The sequence below is a fragment of the Loxodonta africana genome, chromosome 11 (genome assembly GCF_030014295.1).
Source record: "Loxodonta africana isolate mLoxAfr1 chromosome 11, mLoxAfr1.hap2, whole genome shotgun sequence".
NCBI lineage: Eukaryota > Metazoa > Chordata > Mammalia > Proboscidea > Elephantidae > Loxodonta > Loxodonta africana.
The window spans coordinates 43,784,805-43,796,231 of NC_087352.1; the positions used below are offsets into that span (position 1 = coordinate 43,784,805).

General features: G+C 43.0%; 1 protein-coding gene across 1 annotated transcript in view; it reads right to left on the reverse strand.

Annotated features, from left to right (window-relative positions):
- LOC135232695 (serpin B6-like) overlaps positions 1-11,116 on the reverse strand; it is a 33,244-nt gene extending 22,128 nt beyond the window's left edge. The window contains 2 exon segments of the mRNA XM_064293210.1: positions 10,003-10,152; positions 10,969-11,116. Coding sequence (XP_064149280.1) covers positions 10,003-10,152; positions 10,969-11,116 — 298 coding nt within the window.
- Between the last annotated feature and the right edge of the window lie 311 nt (positions 11,117-11,427).

An 11,427-nucleotide genomic window follows, 5' to 3' on the forward strand; every position in this document is an offset into this window, starting at 1 on the left:
TAGAATTAAATACCAGCAGGTGTTTATTTTGTGGTTGCTTATTTTCATTTTGGTATTGGGAACACTCCACAACATCCCAGAAATGTCTTCTAGTGCAATTTCATAAAATGTGTGGAAACATTATTTGGGTGATTGTATCTTTTCCTGGAATGTAACAAAATATTGGTGATAATTCTTCAAAGGGAATGTGCAAAGACAGACAGCTAAAGAAAAGTACCTCAGTGAGGCCCAAAGAGCCCCTGAGAGCAGGAAGCATTTGTGCTGGTCACCTCCTACTCACTCCATTGGTAAAAGAGTTGTCCCTGCCCTACATAGTTAGTATGAGATGACCAAATATATGACACCTGACACCGGATGATATTGACAGCAGTTTGTTGGTCACAGGTACTCTCAGCTTGGGGGTAGAGGAGGACATCACATGCCAGGCAGGGCCACATGGGGGATCCCACCAGGGAGCAGAGTACACAGCTGGGATATGGGACGTAGGCTTTGTAGTAACAAGAGGGTGAGGTGCCCCTGATTCCAGAGGGTGAATGTGATCAGCTTGTTTGAATCGTTTCTTGGGCTAACAGGGAAGTTAGATGCATTGGGTTGAGGACCAAGTGGAGTGCAGCTGGTGTAGCTGATAGGACAATTGGAGAGATGAAGATTTTAAACATTGGGTGGGGGTAGGCAATATCTAGCAAGAGCAGGGGAACTCATAGTTAAGACTTTGGGATAGCATGAGGCTCAAAGATATCAGGCAGCACTTGAAACTATAGAACTTACAATATAGCATGTGGTTCATCTTCTGTGCATTGTGATTTTTTTACATAGTTAAGTTTTATTGTATTATCGGTCTGTAGCAGACAGGACCACTGACATTCATTTCTATCATTTAATACTGATGTAGCCTGAATTTTCTTATCCTGAAGAAGAAAGCACCTTGACACTTAGAGGGTTAGACACTATTCCACTTGCACCCCTACCCCTGAGCCCTGCCCTGCATTAGGCAGACTAGTGGCAGCCTTCCCTAGGGAGGAGGACACCAGACTGTAACTGCTGGTTGTGGCACTCAGGGCTCTCTCTGCACTAGAAAAATCGCATAAGCCATTATTCCCACCTTGAGTCCTATTTCCAAGTCCCCTCGATCAGATTTTTACAACCGTGCAAATAGTATAAAGCAGAGGAAGGAGGAGGGTGAGAGTGACTAAACCAGCAGCCCCTAAAGCCTTCTCTCTCCCCTTCTCAGCCCACTAATAACGTCAGCAGTTCCTTATCATCCTCAATCCCATTCTGCTCCCATAGCTCAGTTGCTGGGGAAAGTAGACCAGCTACTGAATGAAAATACAAGTTGCATCAGCTAAGTTACAGGGGCCCAGGCTCCTACTGACTGTAAATGAGTCAGCCACTGGAAGAAGTGCTTTCAGCTGTCCCCTAGAACACAGCATGGCTTTCCTCTAATCTGATTCATCAATTTTTTCCTGAATCATTGAACATGGCACACACATGTCAAGCAAGATACGCAAGTAGACACGTAAACATTTGCTTTTTCTTTTTTTAATACTTGAAATAGAACAGAGTCATCAGATGTTTATTCATAAGATCTAAAGCTACATCACTAAGAAAGGGACATGTGCAACCATCTTGGCCTCCTGACAGCAATTGTAAATATTCAAGGAAATTGGAATATTTGTGCACTTGCAAAGTTGTCTTAGTTATGTAGTGCTGCTATAACAGAAATACCACAAGCAGATGGCTTTAACAAACAGAAATAAATTTTCTCACAGTTTAGGAGGCGAGAAGTCCAAATTCAGGGCGCCAGATCCAGGGAAAGGCTTTCTTTCTCAGTTGGCTCTGGAGGAAGGTCTTTGTCATCAGTCTTCACCTGGCCTAGGAGGTTCTCAGTGCAGGGACCCCAGGTCCAAGGGACACACTCTGCTCCTGGCACTACTTTCTTGGTGGTATGAGGTCCCTCTATCTCTCTACTTGATTCTCTCTTTTATATCTCAAAAGCCCTTGACTCAAGATACAACCTAATCTAGACTGAGTCCTTCCTCATTAACATAACTGCCCCTAATTCTGCCTCATTAACATCATAGAGGTAGGATTTACAACACATAGGAAAGTCACATCAGATGACAAAATGGTGGACAATCACATAATACTGGCCTAGTCAAGTTGACACACATTCTGGGGGGACGCAATTCAATCCATAACAATAGGTATGTGATCCACAAATTCCTGTGAATGCCAAACACGATAAAGGCAGAAACGCACATGAGAATAGGTCTGATTTCTCATTGGTCTGAGTTACCTACTCTCCCTGCTTTTTGCAGATTTCTGAAGAGCTTGCAGAAAGTTCTGGGACAGGGCTCTCACTGATGATTTCTGAGACCTATTCCACACACCTCCACCTAGCTGTTCATTTCACTCTGTATCCTATCACTAAAAATAGGACGCAATCACAAGGCCAATGAGTAGAGAGGAGAGAAAAGTGATTTATCTTAGTGTGTCTGGGAGAAGAAAAGCACAGTGGCCTGTGGGGGTAGGGACAGAGTGCTCTGCACAAAGTGAAGATACGAGACATGCCTATGACAGTTGAAATCCCCACACCTGGGGTGAAAGGTGGGAATAACACATGACTTCAAACAAGAGAACTTCAGTCAACCAGTGCTTCCACTGCAAAAGTAACCATAAGACCTCAGAAAATGTCAATTGCAGATTCTAGAAAAACATTACATATAAACACATACACAGAGTTCTCAACAAGAAATTCAACAGCCTTTAATTTCTGATTTATCCCCCTCTGCACTAAAAAGGTCACTTTGGGCTGTAGGAACAGTGTTAAGAACAGAAGAATAGTAGGTCCGTAGGAGAAAGGAGAAATGCTATATCCAGTGACTTCCATTTTCTATGGAGTGGAGAATCGGCCTCAGGACAGAATGTCTTTGGTCTTGGTTGTGTTGGATAAAGAAAAGGAAGGATAAAGAAAAGGAAGGGTGGTCAGCCCAGAATTTCAGGGTGAAGGCGAATGGCCCATATTTGCACAGAAAGTGAATGGCTGTGGCAGCAGCTGCTTCGGTGCTACCCTCATTGACTTCCAGAAATGCCTTGTGTGCAACCTTGCACACAAACAAGTCTCTCTTGTGTGACATTCCAGAAAAGACTGCCCTGGCCCTGTCAAAGGCATTGGCCATGTCCAAACTGGGAAGGACATTCTCCAAGTCATAACTTCCCTCCAGTTTAAATTAGGAAGGAAAACTCCCACCTTTTCTTCAATCATCTTGTCTGCCCTTGTGCATTCTGTGAATCTCTCATAAGTAAGTTTGTTTTCCACCTACTACAAGAGAGTTAGAGATTGTAAGACCTAGAAGAGTGCTATTCAACAGAGCTTTCTGCTATGATGTTAATGTTTTACACCAGCACTGTACAATATGGCAGCCATGAGCCAAAGGTGGCTACTGAGCATTTGAAATGTGGGCAATGCAAGTGATGATTTTAAATTTTAATTTAATTTAAATATTAGGCAGTTGAAAAAACAAAATGTGGTATATCCAGTCCATACAGTGGATTTTTTTTGGAAGTGGCCATAAAAATGAATGGTGAAGTGATACACGTTACAACATTAATAAAACCTTGAAAACATTATGCTAAGTGAAAGAAGCCAGTCACAAAGGACCGCATACTATAAAATCCTATTCATATGATAGCCAAGATTAGGAAACTCTAGAGACAGAAAGTAGATTAGCGGTTGCTTAGATTTAGATGAAGTAGTACAGTGAGGGAGATAGGGTGGTAGACGCTGGAGAATACAGGGTTTCTTCTGGATGTGATGAAAATGTTCTAAAATTCACTGTGGTGATGGTTGCACAAATCTGTGAATATACTGAACACCACTGAATTACACATAAAAATGGCAGAATTGTATGGTAAGTGAATTTTATCAAGAGAAAATTGTTTAAAAAAGTAAATAGCTATGCGTGGCTGAAGGCTACCATGTTGAACATCACAGATCCAGAAGACGGCACGCAACTGAGAAACCATTCAACTAGAAGATGGTTTTGCACATCTATCCTTGAATCCTGAATCCCAGACACTTAGCCAAACCTGTTCCCTGAGGCAGAAACTTGTAATTAAGACTTAGCTTTGACTACATATTTTGAGAATGAATGTCCCATTGCTTTTCATTCATTATTCTATTTCATTGGTGCCTTTGTCCATGCTTATACCACCTCACTGTTTTATGTTTTTTAGATTCACAGTACACTTTGATAACTGATAGGGGATAGCCTACCATATTTTAATGAATGAGAAAATATTTATGAAGATATAGTACCATCAGTTTTCCTTCCTTCCTTGAATAGCCCAGTGCCTGACCCTTGGTAGGTATTTGAGTATTTATCAAAATAAGTGGATGATCATCTGATAATTAAGATGCTTGTATGATAAAATTAGCACAGAGAGACTTCCAAGATATTTTCTCTTGTGTGTCTAAGAGGTGGGTGGGGACGGAAGGAGATGGGAGAAAACACATGAGAAAGCACTCCTACAGCACTTCCGGGTTGGGAAGGGATCTTCTGTTCTGGAAGGCCTCAGACCAGAAGGACAGCAGAGAGGGAAGAAGCAGCATCTCTAGGAAACCTGAGCCATGAAGAGGTTGTGGTTAGAGAAATGTTTTCAAACCGAAATGTTCAGAAAAAAAAAGTCTTCACAGATAACATGGCCCAGTGCTAAAGCAGAAGGAACTCTGCACATCTATCACCAGAACGTTTCAAACCAAAATGTTCAGAACAAAAAATGACTTCAGAGATCATGTGGCTGAGTATCAGAGTAGAAGGAACTTTATATGGTTATATAAGCCAACGAAGGTAGTTTGAGGGTAAAATGTCTTAGGGTGAGGGATGGGAATAGGGTGGTGATAAAGCCCAGCACTGCTGATAAAATGGGATTCATAGGATGAGAAAACTGCAAGTTGGAAACTTGACTTCAAGGCTCTTATTACTTTGTTCATTAACTGTTTGTTTTCTTCCATATTTCAGAAAAGAGAATCCGAAATGGGAAGGTTCTAACTGCCTTTGGCCATTGAGACATGGAGAGCAGCAGATGCTCTGACAGAGTGTGATGGAGTCAGTAGGCACGCAGAGCAGGAAAAATCAAGAGAGTTCACACAGGAAGACTCCACAGGGAGCCCTCCTGCTGTAATTCCTCTCCACCACCTGGAAGCCTCCTTGCAGAGCTCTTCTCCGCCCTAACCTTGGAGGGGTTTGTGATTTGTTGCAATAAGAAAGGGCCTTCCTTTTTGTCAAGATTCAGTCTTTGGCTGCACTTTATTTCTATTCTGTGATCAGGTGAGGAAGGCCATGTCTGCTTCCTATGAGCAGGCTGCTCATTTGGGCTCCTCCCCACAATACTGCATTGGCTTGACACACACTTCACCCTTACATGCAAGTAGTAAAGCTCAACAGAAACAACGTCTGTACCTTTCAGAAATATATCTAAGGCAGCATTCATATTTCTGACTACAGTGATTACGGTACAATGAATGAGGAAATGTGGCGTACTTAGAAGTGAGTAGCAAGTTAGAACTAGGCTGTGACGCCCTCTTCTCAGGAGACCTGCCCTTGTCTCCCTCAGCCACCATCACAGCGCTCTCATACCTCAGGAATTCTCCTGCCTCCCCCAACCCACCTCTGATTCCAGAAAGTTAATAGGTAATTGGAAATTGTGCTAGCACCAAAAATTATTAACTGGGAAATGGGGAGAATGAGAACAGCAGAAATTCCAAGGTAATTCTCCTGCCACCATAGTGCAATGCTAACATCAAAGATCGACTGCTTAACACCCATAAAAACTGGTGGCCATTCAGCCGATTCCGACTTACAGAGACTCTAAAGAACAGAGCAGAACTTTTCCATAGGGTTTCCAAGGCTGTAATCTTTAGGGAAGCAGATTGCCACATGTTTCTCCTGCAGAGTGGCTGGTGGGTTCGAACTACCAACTTTTCAGTTAGTAGCCGAGAGCTTAACATCTGTGCCACTAGGGTTCCTTTGACACTCTTACTGTTTTTAATCGGTGTTTTCATCTGGACACACGATGATCGTATTTAGCTCCATTCCCACATAGAGAAGCACCAGAATTTGGGTGCATATTTCTTTGACATAAGTCAGTGTAAGTGTAGAATCCTTAAACATCACTTGTACAGATTTCTCTCCAGTCTACAAAGGAAATGGACAAATAATAAATTGAAACATGACTGGACTTGTTCAACTTCATGTCTTCATTACATTGACCTCTAAACACTGGGGGGCTCAAGATTAAATCCTCTTTGTGTCTCATCCAGTCTTACGAATTATTATGCCATGAGAAATGTCTAAAACATGTAACATTGACTTGAGTACAAGATCAATGGCAGAGGCTGTGAGGAAAGGGAGGTGAGGGAAATTGGTGGAGGCTAGAAGGACAGTGAAGAAATTACTGTGGAGGCTAGGGAAACCAGGACCCATGTCATTTATTGGCACAAGAACTGGCGAGACTGTCACCTGTAGCATTAGCGGAGTTATCTGCTAAAAGCAATGTCTTTGGAATTTGAAACTGAAAGACTAGCTCAACAGACAGATTATTTACTATTGCCTTGAAATGGCTTTTATTATCTGGGATATCTGGGCATTGGTGTTCCCCTTTGCACCCATGAAGACCATACCCAGGGTGGAGGAGATACCCATGGGCAAAGAAAAAAAAAATACATTTTTTGAGTTGTTTTCACCCAGCTTTTTCAAAAGGTTTAAGGCAAAGGTGCCATTAGCTTCTGATAGAGTATCCATGATGGTAAGCCTAGAAAAATGGACTTAAAAACAATGCTACATAAATATACTCTTCCAATATTACATAAATACAATATTACAGGGAAAACATGACATTTTCACTCTTCTTGTTGATAGTTAGATTTCACATTTTTGGTCAATGGGCAAGTAGATACACACCACAAATCTGAGTATATCTTTGTGGGGCCCTCAAATTTATCTTGTGTGTTTCTACTCTTAAGTGAAATAAAACTGCATAGTAGTGTTTATAATAGGATCTAATGCAGATAGGATCCATGGTAAACTTCCTCCAAAAGTTCTGCAGATGAGTGAAACCCTTTCAGTAACTTTTTACACTCACGAATGCAAGGAATGACCGGTCAGCTACCTCCATGATTTCTTCCCACAGGCTAAACCCTGCTGGTGAGTGCAGGGTGCTTTCAAGTCCCTAGGATTTTCATTCCCAAAACGGAATTTCCATACAGAGGAAACAGCTTTCCCTGCTTTTGTACTTTAGTTAATGGTCAGTCTATTGTTTGCCAATCTGGTAAAAATAATGTTATCCTCCAACATTAAAACACAGTGCCTATGCAGTGAACAAAATTTTTTTTTAATGTTCAAGTGTTATATCACCTATTATATCAAGTTTTTCAATTCTTTCAGCATCTTTGAAAGAAAACTTAAGATTTCACAAACACACCTTCATAAACATTTGAATTTCCATAAATCTAATAAATTAAGACTTAACAAGTCTAATAAACTGGAGTCTCCTAAGACTTTCAAATATGTTTTTTAAAAATTCACAAACAGTACAATGACTACAAAAGTTATTTCTACACCCATCTTAAGTCTAGTAGAAAGATATCAATATCATGGGTTTAATTTATTTTATCATCGATGTATCTTTTTATACCTTCCTATAGTGAAGCCTGGTAGCTGAATGGTTAAGCACTCATTTGCTTACAGAAAGACTGGTGGTCAGAATCCATCCACCGGCTCCGAGGGGGAAGCCCTGGCAATCTGCTCCCATAAAGATTACAGCCCGGGAAACCCTATAGGGCAGTCCTGTATATCAAATGGGGTGGCGATGAGTAGGAACTGACTCAAAGGCACCGAACAGCAATAACAAGGTGATAATAAGGAGCCTCTAGATGGTATAAATCATTATGCATTCTGCTGCAAACCGAAAGATAGGCTGTTCGAATCCACCCAGAAGGGCCTCAGAAGACAGTCCTGGAGATCTGATTCTAAAACGTCACAGTAGGAAACCCTCTAGAGTCCAGTTCTACCCTGAAACACATGGGGTCCTCATGAGTTGGAACTGGCAACTGGATTGTTTTGACAATGGTAAGGTGATAATAATATTACCTGAATAGTTTTCTAGGGTTAAATTAATCTTAACAGACCACCCCTTTCTACAAAACCAGAAGGTGGAACTTCCAACTCCATTCATGAAAAACTTCACGATCACAAGTGGGACTTCGCTGGCCCGTCCCAGCTGCTTTTCATCACACTGTGCTCTTTTCTTTTCCCCCTGAGCAGCATCTGCCTAATTTGTAAACAGAGGATGACTCCATCCGCTTTATAGGTTTACTGTGAAATTTAAAGAAGATAAGGCCTAGCACACAGTAGGTATTCAATAAATGGCAGTAGAATTATACATTATTTTCTCTCTTGCTATCTGGATCTAAACTCAAGTACAGCAAGCTTGGAAATGCGAGATATGTGGAATTTCTTGGGGCCTCACAACATACACATGTAGGAGTCTGTAATACGAAACAAGTAAGAAAGAATGGTGGTTCCATTTATTCTAATTTCACTGCCGGTCAGAGTTCACTGTAATACACTGGAGGGTAATAAAATCTCTTGGATCAGATTGGCCTCAAATAATTTTAAATCCTGACTTGGCCAAGTGTGGCTAACATTGCACCTTTTTTCTGCTGTGGCATAGTCACAATGGATGCAATTACTTAGGACTAGGTGGTCAAAGGTTTGCGCTCTACTGCTGGATCTAAAGGTCTACGGTTGAAACCCATCCAGAGACTCTGGAAAGAAAGGTCCTAGTGATTTGTTTGCATAAAGATTACAGCCAAGAAAACCCTATAAAACCAAACCAAACTCACTGTTGTCGAGTCGATTCTGACTTATAGTGACCCTGTAGAACAGAGTAGAACTGCCCCGTAGAGTTTCCAAGGAGAGCCTGGTGGATTCAAACTGCTGACCTTTTGGTTAGCAGCCATAGCACTTAACCACTATACCATCAGTGTTTCCAGAAAACCCTACAGAGCAGCTCTATTCTGTAATGCAGGGAGTCACCATGAGTCCGAATCTACACAAAGACAGGAAAAACAATAACAACAACAAAAAAAAAGCATCGCTGTTAAGTCAGTTCTCACTCAGAGAGATTCTATAGAATTGAGTAAAACTGCCCTATAGGGTTTCCAAGGCCATAATCTTTACAGGAGTGGATTGCCAGGTCTTTCTCCTAAGCGCTGGTGGGTTTGAGCTGATGACCTTTCCTTTAGCAGCCCAGGGCTTAACCAATGGGCTCCTTCAACTAACAACTGTAGTCAAATACTGGGACACACCCTCTATGTACTGACAACGGCAATAATTCCTGATAATCCGTGCACATTACTCAGCCCTAGGGATATATCACCAAACTGAAAAAAAAACAAACCTGATGCCTTGGAGCCAATTCAGACTCACAGCGACCCCATAGGACAGAGTAGAACTGCCCCCCAGGGTTTCCAAGGAAAGGCTGGTGGATTCCAACTGCCGACTTTTTGGGGATACATCACACAGGAACCATAATCCTAATGGTACCTATCACACCCCCATCTATCCTAACACCACTCTGGGGAGAAGCTGGCTGCCTTGGGCCCTATTCCTATAGTTAGGTCTGACTGGGTCCTGGAACTTATTATCATGACTTGAAATCCACTGGATGGCAATGAGTTTGGGTCCTAGAAGCAAAAGTGTCAGCATCTGACCCCACTCTTCCCCAGCATCTGAGTATTTCTGAAGCTTCCGAATGTTCATTTTCTATACTTCCCCTGGAGGAGATCCCAGCCAGGACGTGCCTCCCCTCCTCTGCTCTCCTGTCCCAGTCGCCTCCCTCGGGGGCCCCTGGACCCTGGACTTAGTTCAGGAGGGTCGCTGGGCAAAAGCATGGAGCTCGCAGAAGGCAGCTAGGCCCTTGCCTCCTCTCAGCCCTTACCTGGCAACGAAGCGACTTGCACCCCCAGAGTCTTGGTGCGGTTGTAGGAAAGAGACTGGAGCAGCTGGAGATGGAAGCTGAAAAACCTCAAAGGGGACGGTCTTGGAGCTGAAACCAGGAGGTCATAGCGGGAGGGGGGGATGGCCCGACCTGTTTGGGAGGGGCAGGTGGGCGTGAGGGGAGTTGCGCGGCGCTGTGGTCCTTGTGGGGGAGGGGAGAAATGGGGCAGGGTCGTCCTAGAAAGATCTTTCTAGCTTAAGGAGGTTGAGTACATGTTTAGCATCTATTCAAACACATTATCCTAACAGGCTTGTAGGAGTTCCTGGGTGGCTCAAATGGCTAAACGCTCCACTAGGAACAACCCACTCAGAGGCACCTTGAAAGAAAGCCTTGAAAACACTATGGAGGCCTTCTACTCAGAACACATGGGGTCACCCTGAGTCTGAATAGACTCTTTGGCCACTAACAACAACAACAAGCTTATGATGAAAAATAGAATTAACACCAAAATAATCAGATATTTTAAAATCAATTGTAAAAGAACACGACGTGGTCTCTGTGGGGATTGGTTGGTGATGCCCAAGCCTGACCTAAGAGTTGAATATGGTGACACTGGACTACCTCTCCTCTAGCCATTAATTTACAGAGGGGCAATGGCACTGAGGGGCAGTGGCGCTGGCATTCTGTAATTAGGAATCCTGGCAAACTCTTCTCAGAGCATCATGGCTGCAGGTATAAAGGTTCCCATTTTGCCATTACTCAGAGATCTGCATTTTCCCCTCCCCCCTCTTCTCTTCCTCCTTCCAATACCTCGTCATTAATTTCATCCTGATATGAATTCACTGGTGGAGAGTCAGCCTTTCTCTGGACCCTGGAAGTCGAGAGGGAAAGATAAGCAGGGACCAGTCAATGAAATCTGGGTCTCATGCGGAAACATAGCTTTTGCCTTGATCGGAGAGGAGGCACGATAGGTTGTGGTCTCCAGCACCGTTTCCCACTCCTGGTGACTTCCGTGCCCTTGCACCGTGTGAGACGGCGCTGCCTCCACCTGCACCATGTGGGCATTGCCTTCAGCGCCAGACCACAAGTGCCTGGCAGGACCACCCTGGGTCATTGTTCCCAGGGCAGTGCAACCCGCCCTACCGGGCTCCAGTTCACTCCAGGATTCTGCATCACATTTGTAACTGGCCTGCACTAGACTCTGTTTGCTGAAGTTCTAAGAGTAACGTCAGCAAAAATCCTCATTTAAGGCCAATTTATTTGAAAAGCTTGCCACTACACACACACACACGCACACACTTCTTTGAAGCCCAAATAAGACAAAACTTCTGATCTTAGATGCTACTAAAACATCCTGTCTTCTTACAACAGACCACATACTTAAAGTTTTACTCTTCTACCTCATAAAAAAATAAATAAATAAAA